The sequence below is a fragment of the Lipotes vexillifer genome, unplaced genomic scaffold, assembly GCF_000442215.2.
Source record: "Lipotes vexillifer unplaced genomic scaffold, Lipotes_vexillifer_v1.1 scaffold6, whole genome shotgun sequence".
Taxonomy (NCBI): Eukaryota; Metazoa; Chordata; class Mammalia; order Artiodactyla; family Lipotidae; genus Lipotes; species Lipotes vexillifer.
The window spans coordinates 1,766,498-1,783,711 of record NW_006799037.1 but is presented as its reverse complement, the minus strand read 5'-3'; the positions used below and the strand labels follow the sequence as shown (position 1 = coordinate 1,783,711).

Below are 17,214 nucleotides of genomic sequence, written 5' to 3'. Positions count from 1 at the left end.
ACCACACTGGCCATCGCTATTGATGGGGCCTCCTCTGTGTTCCGACCCTCGGAAGCCTCTTTCTGCCTGAAGTGGCCTTCATCTGCAGCCTCCATCCATGTCAGAGGGCTCTGCTGGAGAGAGTTCCCCAGGCAGGCATCTGTGTCAGGTGTGGGGTGCAGGTTGAGAGCAGGGGGAATGAGGGAGGAACGGCAGCAGGAGAACCTGGATGCGAGGCTAAGGTCCAGGCCAGGGCGGTTGACAAGCACTGCTCCCTCAAGACAGACACCAGAGGCTGCAGAAAATGAGGGGCTCAGCCAGCAACCCCAGTCCAGGGCACCTGTTCATTGTCTTATCCTGGATCAATGCTGACCTTACTTCCCCATAACTTGAGCTCCCTCTGCAGCTCTCAACTTCTCCACTTATACCCACATGATTGATAATGTTCAGATACTCAGCCCACTCCCAGGGACTTACTAGGGCTGTGTGAACCTCCAGGCTCACTAGCTTCTCAACCCCTGAAGAAAGCATACTGGCATGCAAATGAGTGAGATATTTCCTTATCCTGTAAAAAATAAAACGTCAGACATTCACAAACTTCAGTACTTTATTATTAAAACAAATGACTTGCTTTATTATAAGAAAGAATAAACCTTATACACACATGATATCTACATTCACCCTGTGCCTAAGGACCGCTGGGCTATATGACTCCATGATCTTTTTGCCTCATCCCCTTTGGTAATCTGGAAAGGTCTCCTGTATCTTCTGTATTAGCCAAGACTCTTGGTTGCAAGTGACAGAAACGCAACTCAATCCAACTTAAATGCAAAAGAACTTTTATCATGTCATGTAACTGACAAATTCGTTTCTGTTCTGGCTTCAGGCAGGGCTGGATCCAGGGGCTTCAATGACACTTCCGTTTCTCTCTCTCTCTCTCTCACTCTCTCTCACCCTCACTCTCACTCTCACCACCATTTGTCTCTGGTTCCTTTTATGTGTAAACTTTGTCTCTCCTATACTAACAGGGGAAGGGGCTTCTGTGATTTACCTCAGGAAAAAAGGCAGCAGGTAACTCTGGACTTAGAGCCGTCCAGCTTGACCCTACAAACAGGAAATCCAGGGGGCACTTTTATTGGCCCAGACTGGGTCATATGCCTGTCCTGAAACCAACCCTGGGCCAAGGCAATGGGTTACTCTGATTGGCCAGCCTGTGGACCAGGCCTACCCCCCCTGACCAGGGTGAGGCAAGGTGCTGGTATAAGAAAGCAAATAAAACTCTCAGCCTCAAGAATCCTGCAGCCGTCTTTTCTAGTTCGTCTCTGGTTTCTCACTGGTTTCCACGCAGAAGCCCAGGGTGACCCCTGTCACCTGGCTCTCTCCTGAAGCCGAGGGGCTCACAAGGACACACTGGGCCCAGGAGATACCAGCAAACACAGGAAGAGCAAAGAGCGCAAGGTGGGGGATTCGGATTGCCGATGGGGCTGGCTGGGCTGCACACAGCCCCATAGGTAGTGGTACAGAGGTGACACCTGTGCTGCAGACACAAAGTCTGGAATGAAACAGGAAAACACACAGACAGCTGGGAATCACAGGCAGACTTTCTGAGCCTGGCAACAGTGCCCACGCTGCTTCTGCCACTGCCTGGTTCAGGTGCACAGTGGGAGGACCTAGCTCAGCCTTTTCTGCTCGGTCTTATGTTCAGAGGCCACACCTCAGTCCAGAGCTCTGCTCTTCTCGCAGCTGCCCCGCAGGCTCACAACTGAACTCTTCCAGACAGGCCTGCCGAGCGGCCTGAGTCACCTCTAATCCCAGCTCACTTCCAAGCCCCTTGAATGTTGAATGTCTCAGAAGACTCTGAGGATCCCTCAGGTGGGCTAGCAAGTGGAGGGCCCATTAATCTGAAGTCGCAGCTCCCCACAGCCTGCAGGGTGCTGTCCAAACTCTGCAGCCCCCGAGGTGCTTCCTCAGCCTCACCTCGCCACCCCGCATCGGCACTCTCTTTTCCCAAACGGCAGTGCAGTGCCGAGCCTCTGTGACTTTGCTTATCCTGTTCCCTCTGCCAGAGGTCCCTTGTCCTGGTCAGTTATCTGGACAAACTGCTCTCTTCCTAAGCTGTTCTCAAAACTCATCACCCACAGACCAGCTCCGGGTAGCGTTCATCACTCCCGCTCTGGCCCCCAGCACTTTGCCTGCTCCTGGTCTGTGCTAAGCCTGGCCAGGAGGCTCTTCTCTCTGCCCTGTTCAGCATGGCTGTCTCCCCTCCAGGCTGAGAGCTCCCAAGGGAGGCCCTGCCTGGCCCCTCTCTGCTCCCCAGTGCCCGCTCAGGCCCACACCCTAGACGGCACCAAGGAGTGTTTGCTGAATTAAACTGAGTGGACTGCTGTCTAGGGGCTGAGTGCCAGTTACAAACCTGGGGGTTTTGTGTGCTTAGCCTCACCTGTTGCCCCTCCCCAGGGAAATGGGCTCACAAGGGGAGGGGGTTTCTGAGCTAGGGACCTTGCTTTCCACAGTTATGAATGTTTACAAATGTTTCCATTGCCTACAGGCACCTGGTCCTGTGGTTAGTGAACGTAAGATCATTTTGGAAATGACTCCCCTTCGTTCCTGATTTAGCATCAGTGCCCTGCAGCCCTCAGCACGGTAACCTCTGTGTCGAGGGGTTAATGACCAGTAACCAAACCCTTAAATCAGCCCGCCCTGTCTGCAGCGGGGTCAGAAGCTCATACTTGGTAAAGAGGACAAGGACCATTTCTAGCACACATTGCGGATGTCACAGTCACCGCGCAAAATTGAAATTTAAGAAAGCAAGGCTCTGCTCCTTCTCTGCCCCGCCCTGCCATGCCCACACCCTGCCTGCTGTTTCCGTGAATCCTTACCCACAGGCTTCCTGGCCAGGCAGAATGAGGGAGGGGAGCCCAGAGATGAGGGGCACTGAGGCAGGGAAGCTGGACCAGCAGCACCCCATACACACGCACTGGGTCTCTTCTCGCCCTCCATCCCTGCCTGCCTGTTCCTGCCCTGCAGTGCCTGTGGCCAGACTAGAGCCTTGATGAGCATTTTAACCCTCACAGCTACATTCTACAGGTCAGGAAACTGAGTGGCTCCCAGCTAGGCAGTGAGGGTGGAGACTTGACTTGGAAGCCCACCAGACCGCCCTTTTCCTAGACCAGCAGTTCTCAAATGTTCACATATTTGAACATTTGAACATATTTGAATATTTAATTGGAGGACTTGTGAAAACACAGATTCCTGAATCCTACTCTCAGAGTTTCTGTTTCAGCAGGTTTGAGACTGGGCTCCAAAATGTGCCTTTCTAACAAGTTCCCAGATGATGCTGGGACCACACTTTGAAACTGTTGTCCTAAACGGTGGTGCATCCCAACCCCTCACCACCCTCCTCAGAGTTTTACAAACAATGCCCTGAAGATAGATCCTGCTTACCCCCCACAGTGAGAAGGCGGTTTGGAATCCAGGTTCTGTCCCTATGTTTCCTCCCTAGGCTGCCAGAGTCCCCTCGATACACCTACTTTTCCACCTTGGCTGCACACTGGAATCACCTGGCCTAAAACCCCAAGCCTAGTCCCCACCCCTAAGACTGTGATTTATAGTTTTTAAAGCTCCCCAGGTGATTCTAATATGCAGCCAAGGTGGCAAGCACGCCTGAGTTTGATCGCATTTAGGGCTGTGTCCTTTTCACACCTCTATCCTCCCCCATTTCATTTGCTCACAGGTCTTTCTCCTCTCCCAGTGCACACCCCCTCCTCCAGGAAGCCCACCCTTCCGGCCATAGGTTGGTTCTCCTTTCAATGATCTTTGCCAAACCCCCCCCCCATTCTGATACTTTGTAATCACCCTATTATGTGTAATTTTCAACCCCTAGACTGTCACTCCCCTGGTATGACCCCCAACCCCACAGAGAGCTGGGCTCTTAATTCTTGGTTGGGCTACAACCGTCCTCCAGGGTACAGATCCCCTCTAAGTATCCAAAGAAATGACTGCAAGGACCCCACTTCGCCCTGGGTCACTTTTCCCATGAAAGCACCCTGAGAATAGAGTTGTTTTCTCCCTGTTCCTGAACCTCTTGTAAAGAGTGTCCGCCTACGGCTCTCCCCCTTTCACCCCCTCACCACTCACCAGGCTAAGGAAGGTTTTAGCCAAATACCACCACTGCCGCCCCATCTCCTGACGAGAGAGTGTCTCTGTCTCCAAGATACCTCATTTTTCAAGGGCACTTACTCAGTAGGCCGGCAGTGTTGCCAAGGAAACATCGCTTAATGGAAGAAATAAAGCCGCTCAAAATCCACATGCCATTGTTTGGAAGAGAGCCGGTACCTGTTGTACCTTGAAAATGTATTATTAAGTAATCTAACATCCCCATTTAGCTCCACGTTCCTGATTTGCTGGGAGGCCCTCTCCACCACCACCCCTCCCCCTGCCCATCCTATGATTCCCTGGGGAGGGCTCCAGAATTTCCATAGCAGCTAAGGTATGGTGAAGTAAGTAGGCGAGTCTGGACAGAAGAGGAGACTGGATGATTGGAACATAGGTAAACTGTTCATATTATAGATTGCAAGGGACTAGGGGCCTGGAGGCGGTTGTAGAAAGGAAGTTAAAGCTATTCACCAAATGTTCACAAATTCCAGTTGGTGGCGTTTAAGCTGATGAAAATTTACTAGGCATTAGTGTCCTCCTCCCGAGTGAAGGCCTCGTGGTTGACAGCAGTGGTTTTCAAACTTTTTTGTGAATTCTTCATAACATTTTGTTCAAGTTGAATGTTACGTGAAACCCAAATAAAAGAAAGCAAGCCCAGGTTGGGCTGGGAGAGGGGCCCTAGAATCCCACCCACCAGGCTGTCCTCCCACACCTGACTCAGGAGCCCATGAGACCCCTTCTTGGAGTCCGTGGGACTCAGGGTGAACAGTCTGGTGGAAATGACCTGGCAGTTCCCTTGCTGGCCCTTGGGGAGCCTCACTCCTGTGCCTGAGTCGAGGGTTGGGACTCGGGGAGGTGGTGCCCCAGCTCCAGCCCAGGCTGAGGGGAGGCCCATCTGGGCTGGATGAAGGCCCTGAACTGCCAAGATCTCAGCCTTCCCTGGAAACTCCCCCTAGTCAGGGGGGGGGAGAGAGCAGCCATCTGCCTGTGCACCTGGCAAGGTCTTCAAAACTTTCTTAGCCTCGGTTTCCTCATCCTTACAGCTGAAGGTGACCGCAGGTGTGGAAGGTACCTGGGCGTACAGGTGTACAAAACGATGTTGGTTTTCTTCCCACCCTTCTCTTCCTGAGGTGTTTCTCCCCCCAAGCAGCCGTTTCTGGCAGGGAGGTAATATTTCATACAGTGAGGGCTGGAGCCTCTAGAAGGCTGTACTCAGTCTCTGACAGGGGCAGGTCCCGCCTCCAAGCCTGCCAGGTAGAGAAGGGATGCTGAGCACACCTGGCAGGGCGCCCACCCGCATCCTAGAGGGTGGGGGCCCTCGCTTGTCTGGGAAATGAGGTAACAGAGCAAGCCGAACCTGCAGCCCTGGGGGGTCTTTGCCTGGCCTTGGTTCTGTGGCCCTGAGGCAGGAGTGTGCACCCGGGGGCACTCCAGGCTCCCTGGCTGGCTGTCCAGCTCAGCCATTAGTCCTTACTCCTGACCCCGGCCTGAGGGAGAGGAAAATGCCCCTGGCGTGAGACCCGAGATGCCCATGTGTTTGTCCTTTTCCCTTGTTGGTGATTTTTCTCTTTCAAGCCTCAGATGGGGTTTGTAGCCCTGCTGAGCTGTATGGGCTGAGTGGTGAGCTGAAGCACTCATCTGCAGCTGAGAAGGAGCTGAGGGGTCAGGAATGTCATATCTCTGCCCCGGGAGGCTAGCGGGTTTGTGAAACATCCACACACAGGATGACCGCTTGCCCTCCAACTCTGACGTGAGTTGCAGCAGGGCTGTCGCCGTCTTAGCGCTTCGTAGCATCTTGTATTCTAGGCCTTTTAGTCAAGGATCCTGCAGCCCTCAGCTGCTCCCTTAGTCCAGGCCCCCTCCTGGCTCGAAGGGATCACAGTGGAAGCTTCCAAGCCAGCCTGTCCCCCTCCAGCCTGGCTGCTGGAGTGACCGGATGGAGGTAGGCGAGTGAGGTGAGAGGTTACAGGTGCAGCTCTGGTGTCAGACTGCCTCAGTTTAAATCTCAACCACTGTTCTCCACCTGTGTGACTTTGGACAAGTTCTTAAAATCCCCATGCCTCAGTTTCCTCATCCACAAGATGCGGATGATGGTAACAACTGCCTCATAGTGCTCTTAGGATTCACTGGGATAAAGCGTAGCAGCACTCTTGACATCTGGGGCTGGATAATTCTTTGCTATGGAGGCTGTCTGTGCATTGTAGGATGTGGAACAGCATCCCTGGTCTCTAGCCACTGGGTGCCCATAGCAGCCCTTCCCACCCCCGTCATGTCAACCAGAAATGTCTCCAGACATTGCCCAATATCCTCTGGTTGGCAAAGCCAGCCCCCACCCACCCGCCACGGTGAACCACAATTCTAAGTCATTTCTTATTAAACCTCCAGCTTCCCTGTTGCTCAGAAAACATAACTGGGCCTGCTGGGCCTGCAGGCACTAAAAGTGGGGTGTCTTGTACAAAAGTGTTTCCCTGTTTTGTGTTCAGGCCATTTACTGATTCAGTCCACTGCTGGCTGGGCTTCTGAGGTGTCCAGGTGACAGCTTAAGAGAATCCTCTTTGCTGAATCTCCCTGTGATCTGATCAGCTTCGTGGTTACCCCACTCAAGATGCGCTCTGTTGTTTGCCTTTTAAATAACAAACAACTGTCTGTCCTTATTATGATTCTCCCAGACTCTGGAGCAATAAACAGCTCTGATGACAGCTGTACTAGATAGTAAGTAAGTGCACACATGTCTTTCAGAGCATCTCCTCGAAGCATTTCAGAACAACTAAGTGGATAAAACTGATTTCACCTGTTACCTAGGCAGCCGCTTGTGTCTGTGGAGCCCGCCCTGGAGATGAGAGGCAGGCCCTGATGACAGGGGTGAAGGAAGGGGTGGCAGTGACTGGCTTCCTGGCTGTTCTTGTCTGGCAGCCCACACTCTGGAGCTTCAGGAGATCCGGGTCCTGGCCTGCCAGGTGCCTAAGAGCTACACCGTCCTGAGGAGAGAGCATGGTGCATTCAACCCAAGGACATAAATAGCTGTGCATCTTTGCAAAGAGGCTCAGGTGGCAGGCCCATGCTTTTGCACATTGAGGGAAGGCTTTCTGGAGGTGGTGAATTTTTTATATCTATTTTCAAAGTAGCAAGAGTCGGGGTAAGCGAGTGGAGGAAGCAGAGACAGTTCCCATATCAGTGTGATTAGGACCATTATTTCCTGATATGTTAGTTTCCCCAACTTGGCTGTTGGATCATCCAGGACAGGGAACCACGGCTTTCTCACCCTCAGGACCCAACAGCGGTTACTTGTTGTTGGATGGGGAGATGGATGGATGGATGGATGGATGGATGGATGAGATGCCCACCTGCATCTATTTAATTTCCAAAATCGTACCAGTCATCAAATTGTCCCTCAGTGCCAGTAAACTGGAAGCCACAGAAGGTCATCAGCTTTCCTTGGTGGTGAACTAAAAACCCAGGTCGCATAATGGACAGTCTCAGGATTCTGATGAGAAGCCCACCTCTTACCCAGTTTAGGCGATGAATAGGTTCTCCTTGCCTCTGTGTTCTGGTCACATTTCCACATTGAAGCCAGGCATTCTGTCTTTGGCCTCCACTCAGAACTTTGGTCACTATGATACTTTACCTTTTTTAAGGGAATAATCAGCCACCTTGGTAGCTTTGATGTCCATTTCCGTGGATTCACCAAACCTGATAACTTGTAAGGTTACCTTGGAGAGCAGATCCTAGCTGTAGTGAGTGTCTTCCATTTGTCTTTCCATCCTTTTTCTTCTGCTTTGCAAAGCTGACTTTATGGAATGTTTCCATGGGCTCCTGTGTTGTCTGACTTCCATCTGGGTTCTGCCAATGGGCCGACCCAGCAGAAGAATGGAGTGAGGAAGGGAGGGTGATGTTGGGGTGTTTATTAGCCACCACTCACCATCACCCCCAAACGTCTCCCTCTCTGAACCCTTCTCAGAAGTCTCTCTACGTAACTTTTCTCTTACAGGTTCTGGTACCAGCTCTCTCTTCTCATCCCTTTGGGCCTGGTGGAGGCAACAGCTCCATGTTACTGTCCCAAGGAACTATACCATCCCCATGGCTCCTTTACCCTATACCCACGCCATTGAGAACTGGGCCTTTATTACACCCTCCTTGGATCCCCCTACCTTGAGTGTGCCATTTGTTTCCTGTTGGGGCCTTGAGTGATACACTGGCCTGAAGTTCTTCTTATGTCTGAAGGGTGATCCTGCCTGCCTCTCCACCCCTTCCCTGGACTTCTGAGGGTCAGAGAGAATACGCCCCTGAAGGACCACCCTTACTCCCTCCTCGCTGGCACTGCCCTTCTCACTACACAGTCCATTTTATTCCCTGTACCATGCTTTTAAAGTCCTTGTCAACCATCCTCTTTTACTAAAGCAAAAAACACTTCCTTTTACCATTTGAAATTAATCAAAAATATTTACCAGTGGGAATTTTTGTATAGATCAAGACCACAAGAGGGCCTACCCTGAATTCTAATCTAAAGCAGAGAAGTGTGGTATCTTGATTTGCCCATGCGGCCTAATCGTAGGTGGGGCTGTTAATTTCTTTAGTAGTAGAGGACAAGAGCTCACAGACCCTGCGACTGCCCACTCAGAGCCCTTGTTGGGAACCACTGCCTGAGGTTGGGGGGAGTGACTGAAAACTTTGAAGGCCAAGGGTCGCATGACTTTCCTCTAGACCAGAGCCAGCCCTGATCTTTGTAAACAAAGTCATTCATTTGTATTGTCTATGGCTGTGTTTGCACTACAACTGCAGAGTTAATTTTCCAGACTGTCTGGCCCTTTGTGCCAAAAAAAAAAGGTTAAAACAGCAGCCTGACTGCTCTCCTTTGATAAGGCCTGGTTGGCCCTTGACTGGCATCTTGGAACTTGGATTGCAGGAAGGTTCCCACCATTCCCACAGATGGTAAGAGTGGCTCACTGTGCCCACACTGATTATACAAATAATATGGTTTATGCTGAACACCTGCCTTCCTTCTGCGAGTCTGGGATTTCAGTATGCAAAAAGCCTGGGTGCTGAGCCCCTAAGAGCTTCCGTGGTAGATAACCCTTCACAAGCATTATCTCAACTCCTTCCTGCTTGTGAAGGGCCATTCTCTGTGACTGCTGGGAGAGGACCCTTGGAAGCTGGTGCCTGGTTTCCTCCAGACTGTGCCCCACATGCCTTTTCCCTTTGCTGATTTGATTTGTACCCTTTCCTGTAATAAATCATAGCTATGGTGCAACCAAACGCTGAGTCTCCTGAGTCCTAGTGAATCATCGAACCTGGGGGTGGGCTGGGGGACCACCCAACACACAGCAAAACCCCAAATATTTGCCACCTGGCCCTTTAAGAAGATTGCCAACTCCTGCTCTATACAGTCTTAGGACAGATGGAAATTACCTATTACATATCCACCATATGCCGCAAGACTCTGAGCTCCCTAAGGTGTGGCCCATGTCCTTTGCTCTTTAGCTACCAGCCAAGCACAGCATCTTATACAAAATACTTACGGAGGGGGGAAGTCAGCAAGCCTGCAAATAATGGATTCAGGCAGTGTGTTTTTAAACTGTGCGTGGTGAAATCAAGTTAAAAGGTTATGGCCAATGTTTTTCAGTGAAAGAATAGAATAGAAAATTGAGTACGCTGCATATAGTAAGGCTAAGTTTGATTTCTTGAAAATTTTGTTTCAGTTGTACGTGCGGACCAGACACTGTATCGAATCATAACGTAAAAGGGTCTCTTCTTGTCCGTTGCAATGGAAAATCATTTGAAGGCCACTGAATTGTGGTCTCTTTGCCAGCTGCCTGGGGAGATGTTCTACAAACCCTCCCCATCTCTCTGGTTGTTAGCGTTTGACCTCGTTCTCCCCCTGCCCCCAGAACGTGTACTACACGAGCAGTCAGCAGATCCAAGTGGGCATCCTGAGCCCCACGGTGGACGACGACGACAACCGGTGCCTGGTGGACGTCAACAGCCGGCCGCGGCTCATCGAATGCAGCTATGCCAAAGCCAAGAGGATGAAGCTCCACTGGCAGTTCTCTCAGGTAGCAGCCCCACCCGGAGAAGCAGCAGCAGCGTAGAGAAACAGGGGAAGGGGCCGGGGCAGGGAGGAATAGGAGGGATGGAGGAAGAGAGGGACCAATTCTCGGGGTTTAGTGAGCACCTACTACGTGCCAGGTGTTTGGTATGCGTTAGCTCATTGACTCATTGATACTGGCTCTGAGGGAGGTTATTATTGTTGTTGTTGTTGTTTTAGTGGCATTTTATTTAACTTTTAGATATAAGGAAACAGCCTCAGAGGTGGGAGTGCCCTGCCTGAAGTCACACAGTGAGGGGCAGGGCTGGGATTTTAAACTCGGATCTCTGACTTAAACCTCACATTTCTTCTGACAAGCCCCTTCTCACTAGCGCAGTCCCCGTCTCTCAGGTGTAGACAGTGCTGGGTCGTCTCTGGTCTGTGAGCCGCTCTGCCTTCCTTCTCGTTCTGTAGGGAATGAGGTTTTCTCAAAGGGCAGTGTCTGGGAGCCATTTTGTGAAGGGCAGTCCACACACTGGTGACCATGAAACATTCCTTTATTAAGTTTCCATCAATTCTGAGGACCATATTTATCTTCCCGCTCTGCCTTGGCCTAGTTATAAAATGATGCCCCGGGGTCAAGACGCCAGCTGGAGATGGCCCGCAGTGACCCAGCTTTGAAGAAAACCAGTGCCTTGGCCCAGAGGCCTCCAGCCCCTAAGGAATCTGCTAAATTAGGATCAGTTTCTGGCCACAGATAGGGACGCCCACCTCCCAGGTAGTGCAGGGAAAGCACTCAGAACAGGAAGTGATGGAGCCCGTGGGGTTTTGGGGCATCAGGACTGCTGGGGGCTGCACACGGTGGATGCTTCTGGGGAAGTCGGGAGCAGAATGTCTATATTCATGAGACGAAGAGGCAGAGACCCCGACTCAAGCCTCCCAGCAAAGCTGCTTCCGCCCTGAGAGGAGGCTGACAGGCACAGGACGGAGGTGTGCGGTTGGCCCGACCTTGATTCCAAACCTCACGTCCAGTTACTCTCCCCCGTAGTGGTGGGCCAGTGAGGGGAGGTCCCAGCTACGTCAAGTTCTGTGGACACGGGGCACCTTTGACCTGTGGTCCGGGGGTGCAGAACCTGAGGGCTGAGAGAGACCCTCGGTTGGGTCCTAAATGGATGGTGAAGGTCACCCCTGAGCAGCAAGTTCAACACGTCATAGATTTAGGGGCCAGTTGGAAAGCAGGAGCAAGAGCCCAGACTAGGACTTTGGGACCCCAGGAAAGCAGATGCTGGGAAGCGGCACAGGGAGCCGATGACAGCACATCTGAGGGTGGGTAGGGGATGCACGTGGCAGCTCTGGGTCCAGGCTGGGCAGACTGCAGAATGCGTGGGGTTCAGTGAGAGAGAATGGTGCCCGGAGACTCCTGTCCTGCCCCTTCCTGTCCATATGACCTTTGACACGTGTTGTAAACTGTAAAGGTCTGTCCCGTAAGAATTAGCTAAGGTTCATACAGCGCTTAACGTGTGCTGCACTTCCAGGCGCCTGGCATACACCAGCTCATTTAATCCTCACAACACCTGTGTGTGATTGGATGTGGCCCATTAGCCCGAGTTCATAGATGAGGAAACTGCGGCACGAAGATGTGAAATAACATACCCACTGCTGCTGCTTATTATTCCTGAACTACTCGAGATTCTCTTTTTTACTTGTAATCGTGGGAGGATGTTGGAAGTGGCCCCTGGAAGAAGGTCAGGGGCAGGGCCGAGGCTTAGAATACGGAGCACTTCTCCCGACCACCTCCCTCTCTCCTGGTGGAGCCCCGATGCCCCAGCTGTGACCTGTTCTCACCGTGCCCAGCAGAAGCCTTTGTCACTTTCCCCAGCCAGGCTTCTGGCCCAGAGTGACACAGGACAGGGCTACATTTCCCCTCTGTCCTCCTTTAAATTACGAGGCAGAGGGAGCCCTGGAGGTGTGTGGTCAGGGAGGAAGGCTGCTTATGGACTGGGTGGTAAAGTGGCTGCTGTCTCCTGGCTCGGATTAGATGCAAAACAGGCTCACGGGCTGGAGGCAGCAGAGAGAGGAATGGGTACCTCGGCCCGCGGAGGTGAGTGGGCTGACTTGGCTGGGTGAGACGGGGACCGTACCATCTGGAGGGGCGCACCTCAGGGTGCTCTCTGCTGCCTGCAGCCCCACCTCCTGCTGCCCTGAGTTCAGCTTCCTCCTGGGAGCTGACTGACACCGTGCAGGAAGATGGGGGTGGCAGGTGGGGGCAGGGCTGGTGGCTTTCCAGAACAGAGAGTACATAGCTTGGCCCTCGAACAAGGCATAGGAGTTTTCTCCATATAGAATTAGTGAGGGGCATTCCAGGGAGAGGCAACGGCACGGGCACGAGCTGCGGACCTCACACCCAGGCCACGTGCGGGGAGCTGCGGAGGGTCGGGTGTGGCTGGATCCTAGTGGACCCCATGGGGCGCAGCCAGAGATGCGCCTGCAGGGGCAGCTGGACCTGGACCTGGTCCTGTGGGAGGTGAGGCTGTGTGCGGGGGACGGGTGCGTTTAGGTCTGGGTTTTGGCAGCCCCCAGTGGCCGGGACTGTGGAGCTGAATGGGGAAGAGAGATTCTAGAAGCTGGGAGAGGCAGGCAGAAGACTTACGGGGAGGCTCAGATGCAGTTTGAAAGTTTAGCTGTTCCCTCCTCCTCCTCCTCCATGACCCTGGGGTCTTCAGGACCTTGCCTGGACTCCAAGATCTCCTCTCAGGGCAGGGTCCGAGGCTGCCCCTCACCAGAGGAAGAGAGCTCGGTCTGTCTGTGGGGTCTCAGCCTCTCCGTGCCCAGCTTCATGCGGTTTGAGTCCACACCCGGGCTGCTTTGACATCCCAGCCCCGCATACAGGCACATGCGACTCCTTTCCAGCCCTCGTAGACAGATGGCCTTCCCACACATGCCCAGATCCAGAGGCCTTGGTGCCCCCAACCGACTCTCATCTCATCTGCCCATTCCCAACTGGGGCAGAGAAAGGAACATTCCTCCAAAATCCAGCTCCTTCCTTCACTCATCTCAGTGCATGGCCTTGAACAGGCAGCCGGACAGATTCCTGCTTGAAGGGACACAGTGACCAACCAAGCAGGCCACATTGGCATGTGCAGCCCTGAGGTCTGGGCAGTTTTCAGCTACTTAATACGTACGTCTAATTAAAACTCCCAGGGCACTCTGGCAGTCACCTCTCTGATCTATCTACCAAGGGGACCTGTTTGGAAATAATACTTTTAAATCCCTAATTTGCAAGCCCAGAGCAGCCGCTCTCACTTGATACTTAAAAATTAATGTATGTGAAATTTTTGTTTAATGCAAAATGATCAGTATTTATCAAGCGTCCTGGAATCTGTCCCCAAGCCCTCACTGGTGAGGAGCCACTGTTGATGAGGCCAGAGGAAGCTGGGAGCCTCTTAAATGATTAAAGCCATTGCTTGGGCTAATTTTCTTGCAACAGGTTTGATCTTTGCAAATTACAGGGAGATCCTACCAACTAAAATGTTCTGGTGGAGAAGCTGGGCTGAAAGATTTTACTGGTGCATTTCAAATCTCCTTTTCACTTTCACATTTTGCATTATTTACTCTCCTGAGGGCTACATTTAAACTCCAGACATTCAGGCTGAATTAATTTCAAAATAATCTAGTGTGATTCTCCCAGGTTCTCCGACATAGAACATAGACATCTGCATATCTTGGTGTTCCATCTCATAGCCTGATTTTCTGTTTAACAAATAAAATGCCTTTCTTCTAACCCCTGCAAGCTCTTCTGAATTTTCCATGCTTCAGGATGAATCAGGACAGCGTCAGATACTGACACTGAGAAACCACATTTGATGAAAACATCTCTCAGCAACGCTGACGTACAGGGCTCTGATGAGCAATTTTCCAATGATAAACATTCTTTCCTTCCGTCATTCATCAAGCATTTATTGAGCACGGTGGTTGGGCAGGAGGGATGCGGATATGAATCAGACACGGCCTCTGCCCCTGGAGGAGCTCGTGGGTGTATAAACACATAGCAAAACTGGATGACGAGAGCTGAAATGAGGCGGGTACGGTGTTCCAGTAGCCCGGGGTGATGGGCTCTGTCTGCACAACTCAGGGATGGCTTCACATTCAAGGCATGTTTGATTTGGATCTTGAAAATTGTAGGATAGTTCCCAGGCATAGAAAGGGAGAACATCCCATGTTAGAGGCTCAGCATGGGCAAAGGCAAGAAAAAGCAGAGCATATTCAGTGTTGGTGTGGATGGAATTTAGAATTTTCAATGGGACGTGAGAGAGATCAGACGTAAGCGTCAGTTTGGGGCAGATAATGGTCACTGAAAATCATGCTGAGAAGTTCGGACTTCACCTTAAAAGCAAAGGGAGGGACTAGGGGAGGTTCTTAAACTGTAGCTTACCATGATGGGGTCTGAATCCCTCTAGCAGCAGACTGCAAGGTGGATTGGAAGACAGAGAAGAAAGTAGTGGGCTGTTCCCAATACTTTGAGGCTGTTCTCAACCCTGTGAGAAGAGGGGTAGACTTGGTTGCCATGGAGGTGTGGGGCCAGGCAGCTGTTGGGGAGGACTTGGAGAGACAGTTCAGCAGTCTACTGGAAGTGGTGATGGATTAAATGGAGATAGTTGTGAGGGGAGATTATGAATCCAGGGCCACCCCAGGCTCTGGGTTTGAAGAAGTCAGTGGATACCTGTCTCTAAACAGCCAACATTTCCCACATCAACACATGATGAGACTTCATTAACATTAGAAGTGGTAGTTGTGACTCCTCCTGGATTAGAGAATTTCCTAAACTGACTATGTACTGGGATTATAAATTCATATGTGTTGAGTATAAAACTTTAATCTTCCCAGAGTACCCCACCTACTGAGATCTGGGGGATTCTGGGATTAGGTGATGCAGTGTTAGTGAAAGAGGCATCTAGTCAGTGACCCCTGGACCAGTAGAAGGAGAGGGAAGCAGCAGATAGCAGGTCACTACACAGGAGAACTTTGTGGCAGGACACCTGTCATGTGAAGCAACAGGCTACCTCTCAAGGGTAATGAGATGCCCACCCTCCCCACCATCCCCCCATCACCATTACTTTGAATGGTTAAGCAGATGCCGAGGCCTCTCTTCAAGATGTTATTGAAGGGACTCATGCCCTAGGAAGGCTGTTATGATGTGTGTTCTTTAAGGTCCAGCTTCCTTAAAGTCTATCTATTTGTGTGCATGGTTGAAGCCAGAAAGACCTCAGGAGTGCCTGATCTCTGCCCTCAAATATCTGAAAGGCTTCTCTAGGCAAAAGAGAGCAGGATTGTCCTATGTAGCTCCGAGGGAGGACCAGCTGGAGGGGGATTCAAGGACAATTTACAGAGCAGCTTTCTCATAGTCAGAGATGCCTGGGCATGAGATTGGCCATTCAAGGAAGAGGTGGGCTCAGACGACCACTCAGCAGGCCATCAGACATGCTACAGCTCTAAGTGGAGTTAGGCCGGATGGTTTTAAGGGCTTACCAGCCCTGAAATGCTGTAATTCTAAGCTCCTGAAGTTAGCATGCCCTGAAAAGGGCATATTCTACCGAGAAGCCCAGACGGGGCCTGCCTTACTAAAAAGCACCATGAACTTGAAAATGAGCTGCACTCCTGGTATAAGGGTCATCGTCATCCTGCTTTATGGAATTGTTTATCTGTTATTTTCTCCATGACTCTTTCTCCCATCAACCAACAGATGGGAGGGCAGGGCTGTCTTACACTTTCAGTGTCTCCAGCACCTAACAGAAAGCCTGAAACAGAAGAGACACCCAGGGTGCTGTCAATTAAATTAAGGAGTCCTTTCTAAAAATTCACAAATATTAACACAAATATCCTGTGTGCCAGGTCTCGAGCTAAGTTTGTGGGAGACCCAAAGGTGAACAAACCCTACCCTTGATAACTCTTCCTTGCATGCATGCATGCTGATAAAAAACTAATTGTACTAGAGTATTTCAAGGACGTTTGAACGTAATAGTCAAAGGGCCCCCGCTTAGTTAGAAAGTCCCTATAAGAACACTTTTAGGTGGTAGTGCATCCCAGCCACAGTACACAGACATGCGTGAAGAGGGGAACTCCAGTTTACTCCTCCTAGCTTCAGATTTTGGGGGAGGAAGGTGGAAATGATTTTTACTAAGACAATTATGCATACTGTATGAAGGGGAGTAGCAATTTCTATGAATATCTGTTAAAACAGGGGGCTTTGTTGAAATGTCGAGGTGTTCTGGCCGTATTTCATGCTGCCTCAGACTCTGGCATGTGCTGTCACTCCCGTTGGCCACTGGGTTCTTTGGTGGGAACACCGGCAAGGCCCATTCGGGAGTCCAAGGGCACACAGGGCAGCGTTCCCGCTGGTGGGCCGTCCTGCCATCCCACCCCCATGCTTGCCTCATTCTCAGCTCAGCGTTAATGCATTTCCCAGATGGGGAACATCAAGGATAACAGCAGAGATGACCATTAAGGCCAGGAGAGAAGAGATTTTCAAGAGCATGAGGAGACCGCCTGGAAGAGAGCTGAGGGCAGAGCTGAGCCTGCCTGGCCAGGCACCACGGGCTCTTACTTGTGGGATCTAATTTGATAATTTGATGCAAGATGAGTAACCCACTCAAAGAAGAACTTATTTGCAGAGCGCATTTCCCAGGGAGCACCACTGATCCTGCCAAAGAATTTCCCAGCACGCAAGGAGGAGGAGTCCTTGACTTTCTCCTGCTCCAACCCCCAGGCGCTGGCAGGAAGTCCAACTTCGAGAACCTTTTGTGCTGAGAAGAAAAGGCTGTAATCGGGTGTTTCCTTATGGCTCTGGAATAAAGCAGCTTTTCATTTCCATGTCACATGAAGGGGCAAGTGTGGGATCAACCAGTTTTGAAGGACTCACAAAGCCTTGTTTAGGCCCTGAATATTTTCTTAGTTATTTTTAGTTTAAGGCTGTCAGCACTTTAGACCAGGAGCCAGGACCAGGTGTGACAGCTCAGTGCCTCACTATTCAAACCTGGGTGAGTTTTTTTTTTTTTTTTTTT

At 51.2% G+C, this 17,214-nt stretch overlaps 1 protein-coding gene across 1 annotated transcript in view; it reads left to right on the top strand.

The window, feature by feature from the left end:
- The window catches only part of GALNT18 (polypeptide N-acetylgalactosaminyltransferase 18), a 355,083-nt gene that overhangs the window by 319,228 nt on the left and 18,641 nt on the right, over positions 1 to 17,214 (top strand). The window contains exon 10 of the mRNA XM_007471405.1: positions 10,020 to 10,184. Coding sequence (XP_007471467.1) covers positions 10,020 to 10,184 — 165 coding nt within the window. The remainder of the gene's footprint in view (positions 1 to 10,019; positions 10,185 to 17,214) is intronic.